Below are 27,063 nucleotides of genomic sequence, written 5' to 3' on the forward strand. Positions count from 1 at the left end.
GCTACAATCGTAATACTGGTTATAAAGTACAAGGCATATAATACGAAAAGTATTATAAAGTAGTACTGTAAAAGAATGGAATGGTTTCTAAGCCATATAAAATAACATATAATACATAAAATACATATAGTGATAAATAATGACTAAAAGTACTCAACTGGTGCTTCTAAAATACGCCTACCCCGGTGTACCTAACCTGAGTCTAGTACAAGGGAAGAAGTAAGTGAGGTGTAGCTTAAGTTTTAGTATTCTTTGCCAAGAATCTATTACAAGAATTCTCTAAGGGTCTAATCAGCTCCCTACCTTGTTTTTAGAATGAAGGAGGTCTTGTATCTCTCTCTTAGGACTCGATTTCCCAGCAACCCGCAAGGGTAGCCTGGAAACACTGGAGCTGGATTTCTGGAGCTGGATTTCTCGGCAGGAGAAAAGACAGCGTCTCTCAGTGCGTCAGCTGGAGGGTCGGCTTCCTTCGGCACTTGCTGCTGCAGGGCGCATCGGGCAAGTAGATAGTTGAACTGCTCCAAACCACCGTATGTTTGTCTGGGCAAATGTAGACATATTTATACCTTGAAGGTGCAGAGTTTGACGTATGATTGGACATAATAACGTCATCAAAGACTCAGTTCTTTGAAAACTCCATGATTTCTTAGATAAATTAGTATTCAGGCAAGGGGAAGTCCCTAGCTGCTGAAGGCGGGTTTTTCTAAGAAATCGTTGTTGATTCTCGGAACTTAGTTCAAGTAGCCATGCCGTATTTGGGCTGCATAGGCTCAGTCTAAATATGGTAATGATTTCTATGCCTATATAAGGATCAGGTAATTTATACCTATATATGGGCATGAATCGGGAAAATTACACTAGGGTCCTAGATTCCTATACAACAGTATGGTTATGCTCCCTTACCAAGACCCACCCATCTTGCCAAGATTAGAGCAAGCTGCGCATAATGATGTCTGAAAGCTTCCCCATAATTATTGCCTTAGAAGAGATATGGGTATCCCATAAAGGTCCTGGTTCTTTGATGATCTGGCTTGTCTGATTAATTATTATTTTACAGGATTGAAAGAGATGGAAGTACCTTGACTTGAGAGCTTCACCCTCAGTTTGTGATTAAGTGAACCGTATTTGATGAATACAATGCTTTCACATCGTTTTTTCTGTTCTTCAGACAGGCCTTTTATGCTTTATAGCATTAGTAATTTTCTCTATCATCCACCAGTAATCACTGGAGTTTCTAGAGGGAGCAGCAGAGGTCCAGGAGCACCAAATTTCAGAGGTCTGCCCACTCCTTGGTTTCAGTTTGTAATCTATTGGGGGACACTTTCAATAACTTTATTTCTTTTGTGCAATTGGGGCTGCAATTAAGGAAAGAAGACCAAATTAAGTTATTTAGCTCTCATTTATACTGGCTCTGTATACCATAGTTCAATGGTTCTCTGACCAACCTAGGAACCAAAACCTAATGATAAAATGCCCATGGTACTGCAGTGCAGAAATTAGTAAATTAACAATCCTAAATTATCCACTATGAAAGAGGTTGCAAAAACGAAAGGTTTACCCAAAAGCAATTTTAAATTTGGGGGACGAAGCACCAATTGCTAGAATGTCACTGAAGCCTTGTATCCAAAGAGAATACCTAGAATCTGTTAACCAGGCAAGGGATACTCCTGTGCCACTTACTGATTGGTTAGAACTAGATTGTTGGCTCCCAACTGGCCCGCAAAGTCCAGTGCCAGAGACAAACTAATGCGGGCATTTTATTCCAAGCGAGAACAAAGACTGCTTATCAATTTGTTTGTTACTATAAGGATTATTCTCCTGTCTAAGGGGCACATTATTACATTTTGATCCATTAGGTAGATCCAGTAGGTAGATGAAAGGGGTATCCTAGTCCATGAAAACTCAATACTGCAAGTGAAAAATCATGCCGAGAAATCCAGACTATTTGAGGCCATGGATGGAATGGAGGGCTTCCATTGCTCAATGGTCATGTTTTACCGTCGCCACCACTATCATCTGCTTACCTTTCCCATGAAGGCGGTACCAAAAGATTACTAGTTGTTCTGCAGCAATCTCCCGACTGTAGTCCTCTTCAATGCATCCTAATTTGTTCACACACAATGTCCGTCTAACTTGATAAAACCAGACCGCCAGCAGCACGCTTATGCCACTTTTAAAATACAAACGTTGCCTGCCTTTGACGTTTGCAATGAATAATTTCCAACATTACTTCCTTGGACACAATATGGAGCCTAGTAAGATTTAATGTCTGTAGAGCTCGTAAGAAATATATACTTGGACACAGGTCGCAAAGGGGAAGAGAGATAGAGAGATAGAGAGAGATGGAGAGAGATGGAGATAGAGATGGAGATAGAGATGGAGATAGAGATGGAGATAGAGATGGAGATAGAGATGGAGATAGAGATGGAGAGAGATGGAGAGAGATAGAGAGCAGTTTTTTACCTTTCACAGTTCCCCTCGTGGGATAAGTGCATGCTGGAACTTGTAGTGAAAATATAAAATGGTCTCCAAACCCAGTGGGCAGGTAAGTATTTAGTCTTGTACAGCCAAGCCAAAGTGCATTTTAAAAGATCGTAGCCAAGGAACGTCCAGTTTGTCAGTCTTTAACATAAAGGCTGCATGGGTAAAAACCGCGAAAATACACAGTGGTGCCGATGCTCAACGTCCTCCCAAAGCAGTCATAAGCATCCTGGCACTCTTGCTGGTGGTGCAACTAGTAGCAAGACCACGCTGCCAAACATACATAGAGTTCCTTCCCAAGATAAGAAGGAGCAGCACGCACGTTCTGGCATCAACAATCCTTTTATTTCTGGCTGTAACAAGCCTGACGCGTTTCGGTCTATTAAGACATTGTTCACAGTTGACGATAATTCCTTCACACAGTCCAATTTAGCCAATATTGCAGTTTTTTACCTTTCATAGTTTCCCTCGTTGGATAAGTGCATGCTGGAACTTGTGGTGAGAATATAAAATGTTCTCCAACCCCAGTGGGCAGGTAAGTATTTAGTCTTGTACAGCCAAGCCAAAGTGCATTTTAAAAGATCGTAGCCAAGGAACGTCCTGCTTGCCAGTCTTTAACATAAAGGCTGCGTGGGTCTATATATATTCAGTACTCACTAATACACATTAATACTAATTTGTATATTTGTATATACACTAGTGGTATAGGTGGAGGTGGATCACAGAGAACATTTTCACTCCAAACACACATTACTGCACATTGCACAAATGATAATGGCAAATGTGGCTACCACCGAACCAATGACAAGAGTGATATTATAGTGTATTATGGCTGAACAATTCATGTTCCATATGGTGTGCACAGTAGTTCTCATTAACCCTAAAGATAGGTGTGAAAAGCAGACATTTCACAAACTGTAAGACACATGTAGCTTGTAGCTTGTATTTGATGACGATAAATGACCTACAAGTGCGCTTAATGACAATGGGAGTTCATATATTGGTCCTAACAAAGAGGAGCAGAAAGGGCTGTTTAACGGGGTCCAGCGTACGTGCCCTGAAGATAGTAGACCAAGAAAGAGGGTACGCAGTTCCCCAAGTTAAAAGAGGGGGGGGGGGAACAGACAGATGAACCAAAGTGAGTGAAAGGCAAACAAGCGGGGAATTCTCCTTGTTGGAACTAGAGTCCTCACACACCCAGCAAGCTAGGTGTCATGCTTCATCATATGGGCTCGCTCCTCGTCGGGTCAGCGGTGCAATACCCGACGGACACCCATAAAGGGGCGCTTTAGCGGAGATCTTTTGATCCTGCCGTATGGTGCAGTGGGTGTGAGGGCCCTAAGGGAGAGGGGGGAGTGTGTGATTAGATGTGCATAAGTGGTTAAAAAAGGTTGGATAGTCCACAGAGGAACTTTAATGAAGTGGTAACCCACCTTACTAAAAACAAACAGAGTGGAGGCTCTCTGGCTTAAGGGTACAGGGGAGCCAGTCTCTACTCTATATCCATGGTCAACATGTTTCATGCAAAAGTGTTCTAAGCGATACAGTGCTTTTCACCAGGACCTAAAGACTATCTACACTAAGTGGTGTGGGTGGAAGTGTGCCTACCCACTGCAAAATCAAGGTGCAAGTACGAAGTCCCGCCAAGGTCTACTGAAACCTAAAGGAGGGGGATGACCTAAAAAGACAGTACAAAGGTGGTCAGTTATGTCATAACGTACTAACTCACACGGGCTGGTTCAACCGTCAAAGATAAGAGACAGTAAATTATACGCTCTATATTTATAATAATACAAAAGGTGGGAAGGACAAGTTAAAAGGAAGCCAAATGACTGGTTAAAAACACAAATGAAGTGTGAATGACAATAAGGTAAGACCGGTCTCACCCGGTAATTATGAAGCGTTTGCTCCTGTCGTCTCCCCGGCGTTGGACATCTCAAAGTGGTTGTCCTGGAGAAAGGGAAACCATGGAAAGGTACCGGCAGAGTGGGAAGAAGTGGCCCACTTAGCAAGGGTGAGAAACGGGAGAGACAGGAGGCATGTTACAGTACCCAGCGAAGTAAGGTAAGAGTACGTGGGTGCCCTGCCCAAAGGGTAGCCTGCGAGGGGCTGAACAATCGCCAAGTTATCCGCAAAACATTGCCCATTACAGCAGGCTAGGGTAGGTCCACTAAAAACTGACCCAGTAAGGGTGCTACGGACCAACTTAGGACGCTGCCCCTCCGTTAGAGAGGACATGCATCAAATTGTGCTCCGCCGCACACAATGTCGATGACAGTGAGAGTGCCCCCCGCAAGAAGTAGTTAGGTACACAGTGGGAACTTAGTGATAGGCAAGACCACCCGCTCTGCTGTCCCGTGAGCGGTGTAGGCTCAAAGGCAGTGCTACTTATACTCGGAGTTCCGTACCGGCAACTCCCGCCACACTCCGCCCCGTACAAACACTCACCTGTCCTTAGTAGAATGAGCGCTGGTAAACCACCCACACGCTACGTCCGGGGAGTCGGTGCAGCCACTGGTTCGGGAAGTTGCCATTTAAATGCAGAGTGGTAACGGCGCCAACTCCCGCGAGACAGCGTACGTCTCGACTATGTGGGTCAAGTGGTAACAGACGGTGAAGCAAAGTGTAGATATGAGTAAGGCTCTATAAAGAGGTTGCCACCTTGGAGTGTATGACCTAGTATTACAAAGTAACCCAGCTAAGTTGAACTGGATAAAAGGTGTGCCGGGGGGGTTATATTATCGGGGGGCGGGTAGAGGTATTATGTTTCTCATTATGGGGCCAGTTTGGTTTGTCTAAAAGAGGGAAGCTGGGAATGGTGCGGGCTGAAAGTCCGTGCACGGTAGCCAGATGGAAGGTGGATTGTGTTCATAAAGTAACCAAAATGACAACGAAGTCCACCCCAGATGGCGTGAGGGGGTCAAAACAAGTCATGGAGTATTAACCTGCAAAGTAATTAGTACTATCCCTTGGACAGAGATATGGCAGTATCAGGGGAAGTAGAAGCCCGAGCCAAGGGAGTGTACTGACTAAACCTATGAGGTCTGAGTGAACAGGGATGTGCACTAGCCAGGGCCACTCCGAGAGGTCAGTGATCTGGTGTCATACGGGCAGGACTAAGTGAAAGGTAGCCCCAAACACTAATTATTAGCCAAGGCTGCCCAGGGTATGTTGTCATTGAGGCCAATGCGGTCTGTGGCAAGACGGTGCACCCACCTCTGTTCCATTCTGAACAGGGTTTGTTTCTTGATGTTCATGTGAACCTCAAGTATCAACCACCTGAGATCGTCTCGTCTGCTTTGTGTTGGAACTCCTTACAATGTGTGTACAGTTTAGTGGTGGTTTTCATGCATCTCATATTGCTCCTATGTTTAGTAATCCGCAGCTTCACCTGTCTCATGGTCATACCTATATATTTCTTGTCGCACGGACAAGTAAGAAGGTAGATGCATTGTGCTGTGTTGCAGTTTGTGTGTCTCTTGAGGTGCCAGTAAATGTGTCAGCAAGTCATACCTCTTTACAGACGCTAGTCTGGTTACAGACTGAACAGCCCCTGCAAGGGTAGTGGCCGACCACAGGCGGCAAGTCCCAGAGCGTTCTCTGGACACTAGGCAAATTGGTCCTAGGTCTGGTATGTACTAGTGTGTCTTTGAGGTTGGGTGTGCGTTTGAATGCAAACCTGGGATTAGGGTTGTTAAGGTACCCTGTGTTCACTATACCCCAGTGTTTGTTTATTGTTTTCTTGGTGAGTGTCGAGTTGAATGTGAAGGATGTGACGCAGTTGAGTGTGTCAGTGGACCCCTTTGCTCTAACCTGTAGAGGTGTCTCTCTGGGATTGTTCATGGCCCTCTTATAGGAGCGCTTGATCTGTGCAGCTGGGTACCCCCTGTCCCGTAGGTTGAGTTGCAAGTTCTGGGCCTCTGATCTATAGTCAGTCAAAGAGGAACAGTTTCTCCTAATACGGAGAAACTGGCCAAAGGGTAGGTTGTCCCTGAGTGACTGAGGAGGAGGCTATTGCTGTCAGTTGTTTTTTTCTATCGATGTCCCTTATTCGCCCATAGCCTTTGAAAAAGCGTTCGACGTCCTTTTCTCTGGCAGCTGGATTCAGCCTACCGATGAAAACTCGACATCCACTCATGACAATACGGATCCTGTGTGCGTTAGCTGAAACTAATATGTTTTTTACCCCCGAAACCAGACATATTCCTGTCAGTTGCTTTTTTGTACAGGCTGGTGTGGAGACCTGTGTCTGTAAGCCAGATCCTCAAATCCAGAAAGGGAATATCACTGCTTGATATAGTACTGGTGAAGTTCAAGAATATGTTCTGTGCATTAAACCAATTGCAGAAGGCCTGACAGGTCAGAGTGTCCCCTTTCCACAATATAAGGATGTTGTCTATGTAACGCCTCTATAGTGTGAGGTTCTCCTTGTACGGATTGTTGGCGTTCATGATCACTTCTTTCTCAAAGGTCGCCATGTACAGGCAGGCCACACTAGGGGCAAAGGTACTCCCCATGGAAGTACCCTGGGTCTGATGGAAAAGGAGAGAGTTGTATTCGAAGAAACTCTCCTGTGAGGGCCAGGGTGGCACAGCTCATGATGAACGAGATAGGTGTGGGTGACGTCCAGTCCTCGTTCAGAAGGCTGTATTCAATAGCCTCCAAAGTGGAGCGCGGAGGGATATTCGTATACAACGCCTACACATCTAGGGTCACTAATAGGTCCACCCCAACCCTCCCTTTGATGTTATCAATTAGACGTAGTACATCTGTGGTGTCCTAGACATAAGATGGTATTTTCCTCACCAATGGCTGGAGGAAATAGTCACAGAACTTGGAGAGTGGTTCAAGAAGAGACCCTATCCCCGACACAATGGGTCTTCCTGGAACCGGTGTCGTGCCCCTTATGGATTTTGGGGAGGGTGTAGAAAAAGGGAATTTTTGGATCTTTGGTGAGGCGGAAGTCAGCCTCTTTCCTGCTGATCCACTCATTAGTCTCAGCTTCAAAGACCAGAGTGGCTATTTCAGCAGACAGTCTAGCAGTGGGATCTACCGTCAAGGGGGTGTACATATATTGGCACACTTTATAGTTCTTTATATTCTTCCTGACTCTAGTGCAAGGTATTAAACATGCCAGAAGAGTAATGACTTCTATGGGGCTGTATCTGCTTTCTTGTCCCCTTGACCACTAACCTTTATGAGCTTTGAAAGATGCAGGGAGCATGGTTGGATATACGCAAGTTTTGTAAATTAAGACTCTCTGTCTACTTAAGGCACTATACCAATTCACCAATTTCTGCATATTACCCCCGAGTTCCCTGGCTGGCTATAGGCTTGCCAATCAAGGGAGATCTAGCCACACAGTGGTATTCCGGCTCGGTAGTGTTGAATCGGTCCTGGGCTGAGAATGGCGGAGAAGCACAAACTAACATATATTCAATAATTCAAGGCTTCATTTGCAAAACAGAGTGCAGTGACCAAAGGTTTCTCATAGGTGTCTGGCTTTTGGCAACACTCGTAGCAGAGTTAACGAGTATCACGGCTGCCTAGTCTTGATTCCATCTCTGGGTTTTTTTCATCATCCTGCACTCCCTGCCTTTTTATCTCACACTTCAGCTATTTTGTATCCATACTTTCTCCCACTGACAATGCGATATCTTGATTTTCTTCCTCTTTTCTCCTTTTTCTGCCCTTCTCGCTCTTGTGTGGATCGAAGTCTGGCAATGAAAGTTAAGTCCTAGTGCCTAAAAAATGGAGAGCTAGTGCCCACCAGCTGCTACCCTGTGGCGAAGCGATCAATGATGGTTCTGTGGTCCCAAGGGGCTAGGGGTCTGATGGGCCCATTTACCCTTGACACTGTATATTTTTTATAATACTCATCCTCATTCATTTCTGGCTCTCTTTCTTACTCTGGGGCAAACTCTGATGATGCAAACGAGTGCTAGTGCCCACCAACTCCAAACACTTGCACATACTAAGTAGTATGTGGCCATGCAAGATTTATGACAACTGCTTCTTAATCTGAAAAAGCGTAAACTCCGAATTCTTTTTAAGTGCCCAGAACACCAAAAGACTTGGCAAATAAAATCTCTACAGTGATGTATTCTGCTACATGTGGAACAACCTTCATGGTACAACCACAGACAGCACACGGTTACTTAAGCAGACAAACCTGTTGGGTTTACATCTAGAATTGACACTTGGTTGAGTTTCGAGATCCCAAGACACAGATTTGCTGCTTGTTCAAGTTCCTGAAGCCTCAAAACTCTAGGGTGACCCAAGACATATATTCATTTTTAGGGGTAATTAGGCACCATTCACTTTGAAAATTTACTGAAAAATGTGCCATTCACAGTATAAGAAAATAATCCGCGAACAGACACAAACAGAAAGCGATGGTTTGTTGTTCATGGTGACTTGTTTAAATGCATCCTTGTGGCAAAAATGATGTTGAGATGCATTTCACGCTAAACTATAGCACAAAATGTTCATGTAATTTAGAAAGAGCATGCTAGTGTCCTTTTTTTTCTGTCCTTCACCACCAGGTAAAGCAAGAGGGGGGTGGTGGATAGACCAAATTTCATTGCCAACTTAGCGGAGTAAGTCCACCAAACTTTCAATCCAATTTCATCCAGATCCTTGCTTCACTAGCCCTCAATTACACACGTTGTTTTACCTGAAAGTACCACCTCCACCAAGTCCCCCTCCTGGATGTCCCCAGATGATCGCACCAGCTGCAGGATGTTATTCGACGTTGGATCATGCTTGAATAGAAGAATCTTCTCATAGAGACCGTAGAATCCACACTCCGGGAACTGCAGAGGAAGTAAAAGGATGGGTCAGAGATGTGTGGAACGTAAATATGTGAAGAGAGAAGAACATCACACAGATTATGCAGGAGACAGAACAAGAAACAGAACAGAAGGCGAAAATAGATTTTAAAAAATAGGACAAAATAAACAAGAATAAAAATAGGAGAAACACATTAGAATGAAATTGGCAAAATTAGAATAATTGAGGGGAAGATACATACATTAGGAATAGAAACTGGGTACAAGGAATAGGGTGTTCAAGCCAGTTAAGGAGAATAAATAGAAAAAAGAAAAAGCGTAATGCACAAAACAATGTTAGTGAGAGAGGTGAGTAAAAGATGAGACACATGATTATATGCGAAGATGGATAGAGATCATGAGAGAGGGCTCCTCTTTGTCCCTCTTCTTTTTAATTTGTATCTGGCCCCTTTACTTCGTGCCCTTCGCGGGATGAGTGTCACCGCGTTCAATTACGCGGACGACATCCAGTTGATTTTTACCATCGATTCTTCTGATGACTCCATCTCCACTTTCCAAAACACACTCTGTTTCATCAGCAACTGGATGAGCTCAAACCACCTGAAGCTTAACCCCGACAAGACTGAACTGATTCTTGTCGGGGGAGCCTCCAATCCTTGGCAGCCTTCTATCTGGCCTGCAAGCCTTGGTAGCCCTCCCTCCCCAGTCAACTCCGCTAAAAGTCTGGGTGTTGTCATCAGCAATGATCTTTCCATGACACCCCAGATCAGCGCAGTAGTGTCCGCCAGCCACTTCCAACTCAGGAAAATCCGAAAAATTTCCCGCCTACTTACCACCGAAGCGCTCACCTTAGCGCTGCTTGCGTTAGTGATCAGCAGACTTGACTACGCAAACGCATTGTATGTAGGCATCCCTGACTACCAACTGAAAAGACTCCAGTTGATCCAAAATCAAGCCGCCCGCTTGATTTATCATCAACCTAGAGATCAACATGTACGCCCTCTTCTAAAAAGTCTCCACTGGCTCCCGGTATCTGCCCGCTGTAAATTTAAGCTTGGCTGTATCATTTCTAAATCCCTTTCTGGTCAAGGTCCCTCCTTCATTCTTTCCCTTCTTCATCCGTATGCCCCTTCCCGCAATCTTCGTTCATCTCAGATGGCCTTGCTATCCGTTCCTAGATTTAAGAGGAAGAAACATGGGGGCCTTAGGTTTTCTTTTCTGGCTCCCTCCCTCTGGAACTCCCTCCCCCTTTCTCTTAGGCTCGCACCCTCATATTATGGTTTCAGATCACTTCTTAAAACTTTCCTTTTCACTACATCCTACCTCTAGATTCTGTCTCACATTTTCTCTACCGCCCCTCCAGCACAAGCGCCAAGAAACCTAATGGTGTTAGTCGCGCTTAATAAATCCATTTAACATAACAACATAACATAACAAAGAGACAAATAGACGAGGGATTAAAAGGTAGATAATTCAATAAGGGGAAAATAATGTCAGAGTAAGTGAAGGTGAGTGCAGTACAGTGGAAGAAAAGTTTCAGTGGTAGAGCCAAGCATTTCATAGAAAGAATAAGGAAGCCACAGAACAATGAAAATTAAGTGGGAAACTGAGAGCAATTAAAAGAGAGCAAGAGGAGGAAACAAAAACATAAATGTGTTTATAATTCAGCAATGCGAGTGTCCAATTCAACAACACAAAGAAAACTATCTCCCTAGCATGCCTACATACATACAAATACACATATATATATCTGGTCTTGGCTTGCTTGTGTTATGGTTCTGGGAGGATCTGGCCTCACAGTTCGGACTGGACTGTTCCTATTGGAGCAGAGTCAAGACTGATTTGCATATGGCTGGTTCTAAACAAAGGTGGCACAGTGCGCATGACACTAGATTGTAATGCTACTCGAGCGATTGCTAGGGGTTAAACTAATGGCAAGCATTCGTCCCATCGCCTTTTGTGTGTTCGATATACGGCCCCAAGTGGCAAGGATATGCCCAGGTGTGGGTCTCATGCTCACTGTGCCACTGAAACCAAGCTGAAGAGCCCCAATAAAAGCGAAGCTTGTCTTAGATTGCTTGTGTTATGGTTCAGGGAGGTCCTGGCCTGACAGTTCAGGATTGACTGTTCCTCCTGGAACAGGGTCAAGAATGAGTTGCATATGGCTGGGTCCAAACGGAGGTAGCATAGTGAGCAAAAGAATGACGGGTTAGAATGCTAACCCAAGTGATTGCCAGTGGATAGATTTGATGCAAGCATTCCTCCCTTCGACGTTTGGGTCTTTGATACTCCACAAGTAGCTAAGCACTTACTTGTGGTGGCACACAACTCAATGAGGAGGTAAGAGCTAAGGATGAGCAGAGGATGATAGTGATGAGCAGAGGATGATAGTGATGAGGAGAGGAAATTAGGAATGTGAAGAGGAAGGTAGGGTAAAGCAGAGCACGGCAAGAACAATTTGAGGGTGATAGTCACCAGTAGGAGGGTGACAGGGATATGCTGGAAGAAATTAGTGGAGTGTGCTAGAGACAAGCAGAGGGTGGTAGGGGTGAAGAAGGGGTAGTAGGGGCGAGCAGAGGGGGGTACCACTGAGCACAGGGTTGTAGAAGCCAGCAAAAGGAACACTGTGTAGAGCACTAATTGAGGGAGCGTAGAGGGGTATTTAGTTGCCAATAACAAATAAGCATGGGAGAGGAAATGGTTGATGTTCTTCCTAGCTCTCCAACACTATACTATATTTTGTGGCATAGGGCGCAAAAAAATAGTAAGTACCCTACATTTATAAATGAGATTTGTGCAAACTCATTTGCAAAGTCCAGAACTGTAGTGTAGTACTAAAGACATACTTGGAGGTCCAAGCAGGGTTTTCCTGGATTGACTAGTGGACGCTCAGAACAGCTACTCAGCAGATAAACACTCCGTGCAGAATACTAGGGAAGCGGTTACACGACCTATGTGCATTCACCAAGGTACATGCTGACGGTATCACTCCGAGCCTTTTAGTAGGCCCAAAATAGTTTTTAAATGTGTTAATTTCAGCAGGACGCTTTCCGAACACGTCGCACATTTTCAAACTTGTATACATATAGGGACTTCCAGCGGCCTAGGCGTCCATACAAAGCTAACACACCTTATTATATCAAGATCTGGAGAACACTTATTTTCTGCTCACAGGACTACAGAAAGCTTTGTTTAGGACAATGAGAGGCAGATTAGCTGCCATATGCAAAAACAACAATTGATGGACAGAATGCAGAACAATGTCATACATTCACCCCAGTACAGCGATCTGGGCCTAAATCCATCTTTTTTTGCACTCCACACCACCCCAGTTCAGACATGGCCATATACAAATCAGCCTTGACCCTGTGCCTCATGGGAACAGTCCAGCCCGAACTGCCAAGCCATGTCTTTCCTGGACCGGAATCAAGCATCCTAGGACCGGTTTGGGTATGCCCAGACGTGGGTCCCGTGCTCACTAAGCCACTGGAGTCCAGCTATCCTGGCTGAAGACGGCTGATAGCCAGAAACCGGTCCTAGGATGCTTGATTCTGGTCCAGGGAAGACATTGCTTGGCAGTGCGGGCTGGACTGTTCCCATGAGGCACAGGGTCAAGACTGATTTGCATATGGCCATGTCTGAACTGGGGTGGCTTGGTGAGCAAAATAACGATGGATTAAACCCAGATCTGTGACTGGGGGTGAATGTTTTGCCATTGTGCAACATTCCGTCCATCATCATGTGTGTTTAGATTAGCTGCCATTAACATACTTTTGTCCCTCATCAGCATGCTTTCTTTGTAATGTGCTGATGATCTGAAACATTGGAAATATGAAAACAAACCTTCTGCAACTCTTCATACATCTCACGTTTGACCAAAACTATTACATGTAGAAACCTGTTACTGATTCTCAATAAAGCACCTCTCAGTCTGCTCACCTAGAAAGGTCTCTTCTCAAATTTAACAAACACACAGTGCATGTCTGTTGAATCTGGCCAGGCACATCAACAGGCACCTGACCAGCCTGTTGTGTACTCCACTGTTACCTCATTAGGGATGAAGCGGCCCAGCAGGCACCGAAACGACTGAACACATAAAAACAAAGCAAATACCACTGCTGCAAGGAAGGGTGGAGCAACAGCTCGATTCATACAGAAATCAGGAACTACATATGAAAGAAACAACATACGCGGCCTAAAGAAACCAAGATGCTGTTTAGCACTTAGAATGCATTATTCATAGATAAGAATTCCATTAGTCTAGAAATGAAGCAATGAATATGATTAAAGCTCTTTTCATAAAGGTAAACAATGTGCCACCCCCAAGTATAGCTTTAAACAGGCAGTTCCTGGAGTTAAGATAAATCTGAAGATGCCCTTGAAGCTCTGCTATTCCAAACAGGGAGCCACTAACATGAAAATGAATATGCTACTTACCAGTATGCATCTGTTCTTGGCATGTAGGGCTGCTAACATTCATATATAGTGCATAGATCGCCGCCTAGTGTTGGGTCCGGATGATTGCACATTGTTGTCCTGGAAGAGTCTTGGAAGTATCACGAGATAGGTGGCTCCTCCCCTGGACTACAGTGCGCATGGGCATCGACTCCATCCCCAGATTGTTTTTAGCCATTGTGGCAGAGATGGAGTGAAACAGTGTACAGGATGTCCATGCTAATGATGAATGCAAGAGAGTGTCTGCAGCCGCTACGGGCACCGGGGAGGAGGGCGGGCGATATGAATGTTAGCAGCCCTACATGCCAAGAACAGATGCATACTGGTAAGTAGCATATTCAGTTCGAGGCATGTGGGCTGCTAAATTCATATCTAGTGCATAGAATACACAGCTGTCCCTCCATTAAGGGCGGTTGCCCGTGCCAGCTGCAGAAGCTTGAAAAAGTGTTTTGAGAACAGCCTGTCCTACAGCTGCTTGCTGTTTGGAATGCACATCTACGCAATAATGTTTGGTAAATGTGTGTGGTGTAGACCATGTGGCTGCTCTACAAATGTCTTCTAAAGGAATGTTCCCCAGGAAAGCCATGGAGGCCCCCAATTTGCGTGTAGAGTGCGCCCTTGGGGGTATTGTTAAAGTGCGTTTAGCCTTTTGATAACAGATTTGAATGCATTTAACAATCCATCTGGCTATTCCTGCTTTGGAAATGGGGTTGCCTTTGTGTTGTGCTGAGAAGGCAACAAAAAGTTGTTGTGTCTTCCTAAAGGGTTGTGTCCTGTCAATGTAGTACATTAGCGCCCTCCTAACGTCTAATGTATGAAGCATTCTTTCTGCTACCGTTTGCGGGTTTTGGAAAAATGCAGGCAGGTCAATAGTTTGGTTGATATGAAACTGTGACACCACCTTTGGAAGGAATTTGGGGTTATTGCGGAGCACTACCCTGTTAGAGTGTATTTGGATGAATGGCTCTTGGATTGTGAGCGCTTGCAGCTCACTAACACGCCTGAGCGACGTGATAGCAATGAGAAAAGCCACTTTCCATGTTAGAAATTGAAGTTCGCATGAGTGCAGTGGCTCGAAAGTTGGGCCCATCAGCCTAGTGAGGACCACTTTGAGGTTCCACACAGGAGCTGGTGGAGTTCTAGGAGGAATGACTCGTTTCAGTCCCTCTAGGAAGGCTTTAATGGCAGGCACTCTGAAAACAGAGAGGTGCTGCCGATTCTGGAGGTAAGCCGCTATGGCGGATAAATGTATCCGAATGGAAGCGTACGCCAGATTGCATTTGTAAAGATGTAACAAATAGCAGATGATGTTAGGAATGGATGCATCTAGCGGGTTGATATTGTTGTCTGTACAGTAAATGACAAACCGCTTCCATTTTGCAGCATAGCAAGCTCTGGTCGTGGGCTTCCTTGCCTCACGGATGATGTCCATGCATTCAGGAGGCAGGTTGAGGTAGCCAAATTCTAAGACCTCAGGAGCCAGATCGCCAGATTGAGCTGTTGCGGATCTGGATGCTGAATGTCGCCATGGCTCTGCGTCAAGAGGCTGGGTGTGAGATGCAGCCTTTGATGCGGTACCACGGAAAGTTCTAGAAACATGGTGTACCACGGTTGGCGTGCCCATGTTGGAGCAACTAGGATGAGAGTCATCGAGTGTTGCTTTAGCTTTCTTGCCACCAGCAGAATGAGAGGCGCTGGGGGAAAAGCGTACGCAAATTTGCCTGACCAGTTCATCCATATCGCATTCCCCTGCGATTGCGGATGAGGGAACCTGGCGGCAAAGCTTTGGCATTTTGCGTTTTCCCTTGTGGCAAACAGGTCTATCTGTGGATGACCCCACTGCTGGAAGTACGGGTGGAGCACTGATGGATGAATCTCCCACTCGTGCATTTGATGGCTGTACCTGCTGAGCAGATCCGCCATCTGATTGTCCTTGCCGGGCAGGTGTTCTGCCATGAGGAAAATGTTCCTCTGAATGGCCCACTTCCACATGCTCTGAGCCAGATGAGACAGCTGTTGTGAGTGAGTACCTCCTTGCTTTTGGATGTAGTACATGGCTGTCATGTTGTCCGTCCGGATCAACACGACTTTGTTGCACAAATGTACCTTGAAGGACTTTAGCGCCATGAAGATTGCCATCAATTCCAGGTAGTTGATGTGCAACTTCTATTGTTGAGTGGACCACAGTCCCTGCACAGTGTAGTGGAGCACATGAGCTCCCCATCCTTGGAGAGATGCGTCCGTCGTCAGGATAATCTGTGGCACCGGCTCTTGGAACGGTCGTCCCTTGCAAAGGTTGTGTGGATTCCACCAATGCAGAGAGTTGTATGCCCGACCGGTCACCAACACTAGGTCCGTCAGTTGTCCCCGGGCCTGTGTCCACTGATTTGCCAAGCATTCTTGGAGAGGACGCATGTGCAACCTCGCGTGCGGGACTATGAAAATGCAGGAGGCCATCATGCCTATCAACTGCATGAACACTCTCGCTGGTAGGGAGTGTTGCGGTCTGAACCGTTGGATTAGTGACTGGATGCTGTTGATCCTGGCTGGGTTTGGCTGAGCCCCCCGCTGTTCCACGCGTCCAACCTAATTCTTTCAGTAAGTGTGACTCCATGTAGTTAGGTCGGCAAAACCGCTAGGTCCCCAAACCTGACTAAAAAGGAAAAGTAATCACACCTATAACATCCAAACATTGCTTTCTATTCTAGGGTCGGCAATACTAGCGTTTTACAACGTCCCCAGTCTCTTGGTGTCATACAGTGGAGAAAAAATATATTTTAATATCATCATACGAACAGATACTACCATTTACGAGGTAACATACATGAGTGTTAAAGATGTTATATAAATATAAGGACCTAACTAAATTTATCAATCTATATAATACCACTTGTTTTTCAAAAATATTCCAGATACTAAGTGCCGTTTCACCGGCAGATTGGGGGAACGTCGGTGTGTAATTCGCCCTTAGAAAATCCCATTCAAAAAAATCAACGCCATTTTTTGAAACACACTAAAAGGTGAGACAGATTTAGTAAATAATTGCCTAGGATAGGGAAGGGATAGACTATTACAATGTATGTCTATAATTGAAACATCTGTCCCTCGGATAGGAACCAGTTAAAGCCAACAGGTGTGAACTAATTGATAAATGTAGAAACTGGCATACAGGTAAAAGCCAGTTCTTATGTTTTAAACTTCCTTATAACACACAACCCCTAAAGAAGTAGTAGCTATTCACTGTAGGGCCTCGTTGGATAACCTTTCCTGCGGGGGAGTGAAATGAATGCACGGTTGTGTAATACGATGGCATGCTCTGCATAGTATTAAATCTACTACTGTGCAGACCTACACGGGATTGGGCTTTACCGATATCTAGTTTTATGTATATATGTACAGCACAGTATATACTTATGCCAACCTGACAAGACAAAGAATATGTCTTTAAATTATTATTGTTCGATTGCAGTTTGTCTTTAAGTCATCAATGAACCATCAAGGCCACTAGGCATTTTTTGAATGTAGATGCAAAATGTCAATAATGTGGGAAAAAAGGTGAAGACAAGTTTGTGCTCTATTGTTATTATGTCGAACAATTGATATGGACACTATATAAGCATTTAAAATAGGTAATGCCTTATCTTGGAGATGCTTATACATAGTCGCGTGGGTTTCACATTGATATGTTGAGGCATAATGCGGTATATCAATAGATTTGAAAGTTTGACTAGCGGTACAAGGAACATGATATAAACAAGTGTAAACTGCTTTTCCAGGGAAGAAAATTGTATAGTAAAAATATATTTACAATTATTATTTTTACAGAACATCGATGGTACAGTCCTGAGGAAGACACAACTTACGTGTCGAAACGCGTCGACAGGAAACCATCATTTTTTATAATGTTTAATCAAATTTTATCACTATTAGATCATGTATAATTACAATGAAGTTTGCATTGACTCTGAACATTGTAATGCATTTTTATCATAGGAATTTTTTATGCATATTTGAATAATTAAAACTAATTGTATTGGAAAAAGCAGTTTTGTCTAATGTCATTGTAGTTAATTCTATCTACAAGTGTACCTGCTAGTTACGTTTGTGCTTGCTTGGGAACTTTTGCTTACATATATTTGGCTGAGCCATAGCAGTCAGGGTGTTTATTGTCGCGCCTAGATACTGCCGCACATGGGCTGGTTGAAGGTGCGACTTTGGGTAGTTTAGCGAGAATCCCAGACTGTGAAGGAGTTGAATAGTGTGGGACATGTCCGCGGCGCATTGTATTTCCGACTTCGCTTGAACAAGCCAGTCGTCTAGGTAGGGGTAGACATGTATGTTCTGCCGTCTGAGGTGCGCCGCTACTGTCGCCAGACACTTTGTAAACACTCTGGGGGCAGTAGTCACCCCGAAGGGTAGGACTTTGAACTGATAGTGTTTGTTTTGAATGGTGAACCTGAGGTACTTTCTGTGGGATGGGTGGAGTGGGATGTGGAAGTAAGCATCCTTGAGGTCCAAGGTTGCCAGGAAGTCCCCTTGGTTTAGCAGGGGAAGAATTTGTTGCAGTGTCAGCATGTGAAAGTGTTCTGACAGTATATACATGTTGAGGGGGCGTAGATCCAGAATAGGTCTGAGGGATCCGTCCTTTTTTGGGATGAGGAAGTACAGGGAATAGACCCCTGTGCCTTCCTCCTCCATTGGTACGAGCTCTATTGCGCCTTTTTGCAGCATTACCAAGACCTCCTGCTGCAATAAGTGCAAGTGCTCTGCCGACATAGGACGGTGTCTTGGGGGAATGTTGGGAGGAGTGGATGTTACCTCCAAACAATAACCGTATTGGATTAGTTTTCTCACCCACCTGTCTGTGGTGATGGATGTCCAGACTGGCAGGAACTGCTGGAGTCTCCCCCCGACAGGTGTTGGATGGTCGGGGGCAGTGACAGAGAGTCACTGTTTGTTGGCGGCAGAGGAACGGGAGTTGTTGTTCCCTCTGCCCCTGCCCTTGGCACTGTTACCTCTGTAACCCCCTCTACCTTGCTTGGGGTAGGAGGATTGTGCACCACCCTTTGTAAATTGTGATTGTTGACCCAAGTGTCCTCTGGTAACACCACGCGCTCCTGAGCGACGAAAAGTGTTTCCTCTGAATTGTTGGGACTGAAGTGCCCCCATGGACTTAGCAGTCTCGTTGTCCTTTTTAATCTTTTCAAGTGTGGTGTCTACATCTGGGCCAAACAGTCTGTCAGGATTGACGGGCTGGTTGAGGATTGTAGTTTGGATGTCAGGCTTAAATCCAGATATACGAAGCCAAGCTTGTCGTCTTAGCATGACGCTAGTGTTAATCCCCCTAGCCGCCGTGTCTGCCACATCAAGCGCACACTTTATTGCAGCGTTTGATATAAGCTTCCCCTCTTGTATGAGCATTTCGGCTGCTTCTTTATACTCATCAGGTAGATGTTGAAGGAGCTGTTCTAGGGTGTCGTAATGCGCCCTATCGTAACGCGCCAATAGTGCCTGTGTGTTTGCTATACGCCATACATTGGCAGCCTGCGCAGCCACCCTCTTGCCGGATGCCTCAAGCACTTTCGACTCCTTGTCAGGGGGAGGAGCTTCACCCGTAGTTTGGGAGTTTGCCCTCTTGCGGGCATTGGCGACCACCAACGAGTCCAGAGGCAACTGTCCTCGAATATATGCAGGATCCCCAGGTGCTGGCCTGTATTTTTTCTCGATACGTGGGTTCACCACTCTTGCCCTGGAAGGTTCCTTAAAGATCTCTGGGGCATGTCTAAGGACACCTTTGAGCATAGGAAGTATTTTAATAGTTCTTTCTGAGACAGAGAAAGTGTTAAACAAAAAGTCTTCCTCCACCGGGTCAGCATGCATGTCTACATCATGATTTGCTGCTGCCCGTTCGATTAAAGCATTAAATGCTGCAGAATCCTCAGTTGGTGATGTACGTGCCCCAAAACCTTGTGGATCTTGTACCACCTGCTGTCCACCTTGGTCCCCAGTGTCGTCATATGTGTCCTGCTGAACATCAGGGTCATTGTCCACTGGGAAATTGTATTGGTCGTCTTCCTCATCATCCTCTCCCCCTGATTGGTTTGGGGAAGGTGATGGACTCCTTCTTGGTGGTGGTAGAACGGGCTCAATAAGGGCAGGACTGTCCAGTGCTGTCCTCTTTTTCTTCAGTGGAATAACATATGATTCCAGTGGTTGGGAAGTGATCTTCCTTTTGTAAATGGTCAGTTTCCCCGTGTGGGCATCGATGTAATGCTCTGATTGGTCATCTGAGGCGTGAAGCGCCGAAGGAGCCGAAGTCTGTGGCACCGATCTAGGTGCAAACGCCTTTGGTGGCACCTTTGGTGGAAGAGTGTAAAGAAGCTTGGCTGATGACTTCTGAGGAGCGTCCACCTCCTTTGGAGCCGACGGCGTGGGAGCCGTCATCGACAAAGCTTTTTCCCGAATCCGTTTCAGGGAGTCGGTGACCAGCGCGGTGAAAGAGGCGGAGGGTGTGGTAGCCGACGGCCGGTGTCGTCGGAGTCCCTCGGTGTCGACGGTATTTGCGTCGACGAATCTTCAGCCGCATTGTGGCGCGGGTCCTTTGTAGACTTTGGCGCCGACGCCGATGCTGCAGATTCGACATCTTTGTGCCGATGCGTAGTGCCTGCGGCCTTCGGGTCGTGGCTTGTAGTCGACTTTTGTTCGACTGGGCGTTTAGTTGGCTGCGCCGTAGGAGCGTCTGAAGGCGTGTGAATCGACTTCGACGACCGTGCCGGAGCAACAGAGGCCGACTCTTGACGGACGGCCTTCTTGGAGGACGAGTCCTTGTGCACCTTGTGTGGCGCTGCCGTCTCGACAGCCTTCTTCGACTTCTGTGGGCCGGAGGTGGACGGAGCCGATGAAGGAGCCAGTTTCGATATCGTTTGCTGGACGTCGGCCGTTTTTGGTGTTGTCGCGTCCGGTAGTTTCGTTTTCGATTTTGCCTGGACGTCGGCCATTTTGTCTTTTGTCGAATCCGTGTGTTTCGGTTTCGATTTCGGCTGGACGTCGGCCATCTTAGGTGCCGTAGAGACCGAAGGTTTCGTTTTCGGTTTCGATACGGTTAATGGCGGCTCCGCTTGAGTGTCCGTGGCCGGGCGAGAAGGCGGGGCCGGGGATAGCGGTGCGGGGTCGTGGGTAAGGCCGAGTGGCGATCCCGTGACCTGAGCCTGAATCATATAGACTTCGGGGCATAGCTCTTCCTCCGAGCTATCTTCCGCGGCCCCATAAACTTCTTCGTCGTCCCCTACCTCCTCGACGTATTCAGTGTCCTGGCCGTGCCCTTCGACGTGTTCTTCGGCATCGGACTGGACCTCCGTCGTCGGAGGCGAAATTTGGAGATGATGGCTACTGCCTTCCACCGCGGGGTCGTCGAATATATTGTCGGGTGCCGGTGCCGCTCGCTGGGCCTCGAGGCGCGCCGCGCGCCGATGCTTGAGCGTCTTCTTTGACCTGAATTGAGAGCAGGCCATACAGTTGTCTTCGTTGTGGTCCGGTGACAGGCATTTGTTACAGACCGGATGCACATCGATGTGTGGATATTTGGATCCACAGATGGGGCAGTATTTAAATGGGCTCCGCTCCATGGTAAGGTTGTCGGGTCTTGCTGCGACGAGAGGGCCTCGATCTCTGAAGAGTAACTTGACTCCGTTGATTTCCGGCTCCGAGAGTCGGACGACGCTCGAGACCGTGCGCAAACAATACCGACGCTGGTAACGAAGGCCTTTTGGCCTTAAGAACAAAGTTTATCGGTTCCGACACGGAGACGTCGAGAACCACATCCGAACCCAATGGCGGAAAAAAACAATCTGGGGATGGAGTCGATGCCCATGCGCACTGTAGTCCAGGGGAGGAGCCACCTATCTCGTGATACTTCGAAGACTCTTCCAGGACAACAATGTGCAATCATCCGGACCCAACACTAGGCGGCGATCTATGCACTAGATATGAATTTAGCAGCCCACATGCCTCGAACAATGAGTACTGAGTAATAGTTCAATCAAAAGAACTAGCACCGGACGTCTTTAATTCCTTTGAGGATTTTTCCTTCTGGTACTTACTTTTCAAGTAGCATGCTCAGGTAACTTTTATTCTCATCAGACAAGGCAGAGTTACTTCTGGAAGAGATGGAGTAGTTTGTTACCTGTAACTCCAGTTCTGTAGTAGGAGCATCTCTGTTATAGTCATAATCTAGTGAATAGTCCCACCCATGTGCGTGGACCCCAGGGCAATCAAAAATAATCTCTTAAGCTGTCTTCATTGCAGTCCTGCATAGACACTTAGGAGAAAATTCAAGACAATATTGCAGCCTGTACCTACAAGGCTACACTGTCCAGTACTTCAGCTAGAAATGCCAAGGATATAACATCAATAACACATTTAACACAATCTGTCAAGTTTCACCCATAGAGAAACTTTCTTCCCCTCCCCAAATCCTTGGAATGATAGAGAGGAAGGAAGGGACAGACAAGCCTCCATAGGCTGCCATTATGTGTCTGGAAAAGGATACCGTGCCTTTAAGGAACTCTCTGGAGACCCTCGGTATCCCAGCATGCTCAGCCCCTTCCTTTTACTTTCAGTTCTTTTTGAAGGTGCATAAAGCAAGGCCTGGAGCATACATCACAGTACCAATTTCTCCACCGGGGAGTAGGGTGGGCGCTTATGCCTAACAGAGATACCTCTACTACAGAACTGGAGTTACAGGTAAGAAACTACTCCTTCTGTAGTAGGGATCTCTGTGTATAGTAATAATCTAGTGAATAGAATGGCAAGCCCATCCAAAAACAATCCGGCGGTGGAGAAATAAAGACAACACCACTATTGTGCGAACAGATTCCGCAGTGAAGCCTGCCCAACCTGAGCATCTGCTCTGGCATCCGAGTCCAGACAGTAGTGTGGACCGACTTCCAAGTGGCCGCCCTGCAGATCTCTGCAATGGGAACATTTCGAAGCAAAGCTGTTGTAGCTGCTTTGCCCCTGGTAGAATGAGTCTTAGGCTTACCCCCTAAGGTCTTATTCGCTTTCTGATAACAGAGCTGGATACATGACACAATCCACCTAGAGATGGACTGTTTCGAAGTAGCCAGACCAGTCCTAACCGACCCATAGTTGACAAACAGCTTGACGGACCTACGAATATCCTTGGTCTTATCCAGATAGAATTTCAACACCCTTCTGACATCCAGGGAATGTAGAGACCGTTCCGCTAGAGTGGAAGGATTCTGGAAAAATGTTGGTAAAGTTATATTCTGATTAACATGAAAATCAGAAATCACCTTGGGAAGGAACTTAGGGTGAGTACGCATAACAACCTTCGCAGTATGAAATACAGTATAAGGTTCCTGGCAACACAATGCCTGAATTTTACTCACCCTGCGGGCCGATGTAATGGCCACCAGGAACGCCGCCTTCCAAGACAGGTGCTGCAGTGAAGCCTTATGAATACGCTCGAAGGGTTCCTTCATCAGCCTGGACAGTACCACATTCTGCTCCCAGGAAGGCGAAGGAAGCCGAACAGGAGGGAACACCTTCTTCAACCCTTCCAAAAAATCCTTAATCACAGGAATCTGGAAGAAGGATGTCTGTGAAGGGCATTTTCTGTAAGCAGTCAATGCAGCCAGATGAACCTTAATGGAATGTAAATTAAGGCGAGACTGAGCTAGATGCAGAAGGTATGGAAGGATAACATCCTCCTTGCAGGTCGTCGGATCAGAGTTCTTAGACATGCACCAGATGCAGAATCTCTTCCACTTGTAAGCATAAGAGGTCCTAGTAGATGGCCTCTTAGCCTCCTTCAATATGTCCATGCAATCCTCAGGAAGATTCAAGTGGCCATATTGCACTATCGCAGGAGCCATGCCGCCAAACTCAACGATGAGAGGTTGGGGTGCACCATCTGCAGGTCCGTGAACCCCCACTGCCTGGGCCATTCCGGAGCAATGAGGATCATCCGCGCCCGGGACTGGGCCAGCTTGATGAGCACCACCGGAATCAGGGGAATGGGTGGAAAAGCGTACAGAAAGCTGTTCGACCAGCTGATCCATAACGCGTTCCCCAGGGTCCCCAGTTGGTAATACCTCGAGGCGAAGTCGGGGCATTTGCTGTTTTCGGCGGTGGCGAACAGATCCACGTCTGGAGTGCCCCACATGGCGAAGATGTCGTCGAGCACCTCGACGTTTATGACCCACTCGTGGTTTTCTTGAAGCAACCTGCTGAGGGCGTCCGCCTGAACATTCTGCACACAGGCCAGATGAATTGCAGTTATCATTAGTCCTCTGGCTAGAAGCCAGTGCCAGATCGCCTACGCCTCCTGTGACAGTGTGTGCCATCTTGAGCCCCCCTGCTTGTTGAGGTAATACATCGGGGTCGTATTGTCCGTCTGCACAAGCAAGGAGTTGGTCTGGAAGGACAGATGAAAGGCCTTCAGTGCCAAGTGAACCGCTCTGAGTTCCAGGAAATTGATGTGATACGTGGACTCCGCCGGAGACCACGTTCCCTGGATCTGTAGATGGTCGGAATGCGCTCCCCAGCCCAGGAGTGACGCATCCGTCACGATAGTCTGAGTCGGGATGTCCTTGTGGAAACGAACCCCTCTGAGGAAATTCTCTGGCGAGCACCACCATCTCAGGGATTGTTGGGCATGAAGAGACAACTGAATCCGGTCATCCCAACACCCTTTCCTCTGGTCCCACTGGTCCTCCAAACATTCCTTTAGCTGCCTCATGTATAGGCGCGCATGCGGAGTGAGGAAGATACAAGAGGGCATCGATCCCAGTAGAGAAGACACCATCCTCACAGTTGTAGCTTGAGCAGCTATGAGAGCCTGAGCCTTCCGAAGGATGGATAAGCGTCTCTCCTCCGAAGGAGATACGCTTGCCGACAGCGTATTGATGGAAGCTCTCAAGTACTGCAGGCACTGTTCAGGAATCGGGACAAACTGACAGATTTATGTGCAACACCAGACTGTTCAACAGGACGGCCGTCCTGTTGAAGTGCAACTGTGCTTCCTGGAAGGTGGAGGCTTTGATCAACCAGTCGTCCAGGTACGGGTAGACAAACACCTTGTTCTTTTCTCAGGTGCGCTGCCACCACAGCCATGCATTTCGGAATTGTCCTGGGTGCAGACTTTAGTCCAAGCGGTAGTACGGTGTACTGATAGTGATTGGCGCCGACGAGGAAGCGCAGGAACTTCCGATGTTTCCGTGCAATGGGCACATGGAAGTACGCATCTTGCAGATCTATCGCACACAGCTAGTCTCCTCTCTGCAGCGGAGGATAAATCTGGTGCAAAGACAGCATTCAAAACTTTTCTCTGCGGATCCACTTGTTTGCTTGTCACAAATCCAGAATGGGTCTGAACTTGTTCTTGTCCTTCTTCTGGACTAGGAAGATGCATGAGTAAAGGCCCTTTGCACTTTGAGAGAGAGGGACGTCTTCTATCGCCCTTTTTCTTAACCGGGTATCGGCCTCCGCCTGGAGCTCGCGCAGCCGAAACTGCGAGCTGACCGGTGGAATCGCTGGAGGCGGACTGGTGAACCGAAGGCTGTATCCATTGCAAACAATATTCAGCACCCACTTGTCTTGAGTAATGTTTCTCCACTCTGCCAGGTAATGTTGGATGCTTCTCCCCACCGGAGCGGGTAACCGATGAGGGGGAAGAAGCACCTCAGGGCCTAGACCCAGCCGTGCCTTTGGTCGCGGATGAGGCCTGCTGACCACCACGGCCCCTCCGGCGCTTTTGGAACGGGCACCGCTGGAACTGCTGCTGCTGCTGCTGTTGTTGCTGCTGCCCAACCTGTCGACCTTGCCCTCTACCTTGCGCCCTGTACCGTCTTTGGAACGAGCGGAAGGTCTTCTTCTGTTCCTTCGGCTTCTCCAATCCGACAGCCGTCAATGTCTCCGCCTCCGCCTTCATGCGGGCCATCTCCTCGTCCACATGTTTTCCAAAGAGGGTGAGACCCTCTATCTCTGGTTTTCTCCTTTGTACAGTTTTGTCAGCTGGTGCAGCAATTTGGGTAAAAATATTATTGAAGCAGGTTTGTCCTCCAGACATAAAACCCAATGTTATCTACCAGGAGTTGCATGTAGGGGTTATTGATGCATTTGGCTAGCAACCAAAGCTGCATGGATGCCATGATTAAAAGTAATCTTCACTCCTCCTAGTGCAACCACTGCTTCTCAATATTTGTCTCTGTGGAACTAAACGAATGGGTTTACTCCACAAACCTCTGACACATCCAGAAAGATGTGCTGTCAGGTTAGCAGTACTAAGAGGAAGAGGTGGTACAATACAGACTTTGAAGGGTAGATTGGCAACCCTCTGCTGCGCCTCGGGCTTCAAGGACGTCCGACGCAGCCAGGCGTGGCGCTTCAGGTTGACCCTATGGCAGTATCCATGCGCTGCCAGGAGGGAGGAAACCGCAGCCGAACTGATCACCTGGTTGGAGACCATCAGTCCTTCGTTAAGGATTTCTTGGAAATCCTCCCTGTTCTCCCGGGAAAGGAGTTCCATGAACCGTGTAAGGGACTACCAGAGGGACCGATCATAACGTCCAAACAAGGCCGAGGCACTTGCAGCCTTCATAGACGTGCATGCCGTCCCGCAGACCTTCCTGCCTGCCGAATCCATCCAGCGGCTCTCCTTGTCAGGAGGCACTGTCGATGATGGGGTGGTGGCGTGTTGCTTCCTCGCCGCCGTCACAATCACTGAGTCCGGCGCAGGGTCCAAGCGAAGAAACGCAGGATCAGAGTCAGGGGCCCGATACTTCTTTTGCAGCCTGGAAGGCGCTGATTTCGTAACCGCCGGGGTGAGGAAGAGCTCCATGGCGGGTTCCACCAGCCCGAACACCAACGGCAACAACTGTTTCTTGTGCAGGCTCTCAAAGATGACGGACGTCGAGGGCGTGGGCACCGTGAATGTGATGTCCAGCTTCGCCGCACCTCGCAGCAACACCTCCTGGAAGGAGACAATGTGGTCGATCGGGGACACCCTCGTCCGAGGGGAGTCCGACAGGGTCGGCGAGTAGTCCCTGGCACTGGACGAATCCGTGTGGCGGGATCTAGACCTGTCCCTCCTACGGCGCAGTCTGGACCTCTTAGACGAGCGACGGCGACTCCGGGACCTATCTCTCCGTCTTGAGCGAGACCTCGACCTCCGCGGCCTCGGACGTTCCGCGGGCCGGAAAGGAGGGCGCTGTGGCGGCCGAACCGGGAGCCTAGGTTGCGGAGGCCCCGTAGGCGGCGTCGGCAATCGAGGTAGCGAGGCCGACCTTGGCGGAGCCGGTGGAGGAGGACGGTG

The 27,063-nt window shown here is 47.3% G+C and overlaps 1 protein-coding gene across 1 annotated transcript in view; it reads right to left on the minus strand.

Moving 5' to 3' along the window:
• PRKD2 (protein kinase D2) overlaps positions 1 to 27,063 on the minus strand; it is a 360,755-nt gene that overhangs the window by 121,829 nt on the left and 211,863 nt on the right. Inside the window, exon 2 of the mRNA XM_078660993.1 lies at positions 9,158 to 9,296. Within this exon, the coding sequence (XP_078517119.1) occupies positions 9,158 to 9,296 (139 nt within the window). The remainder of the gene's footprint in view (positions 1 to 9,157; positions 9,297 to 27,063) is intronic.

This window comes from Lissotriton helveticus, chromosome 9 (genome assembly GCF_964261635.1).
Source record: "Lissotriton helveticus chromosome 9, aLisHel1.1, whole genome shotgun sequence".
Classification (NCBI taxonomy): Eukaryota; Metazoa; Chordata; class Amphibia; order Caudata; family Salamandridae; genus Lissotriton; species Lissotriton helveticus.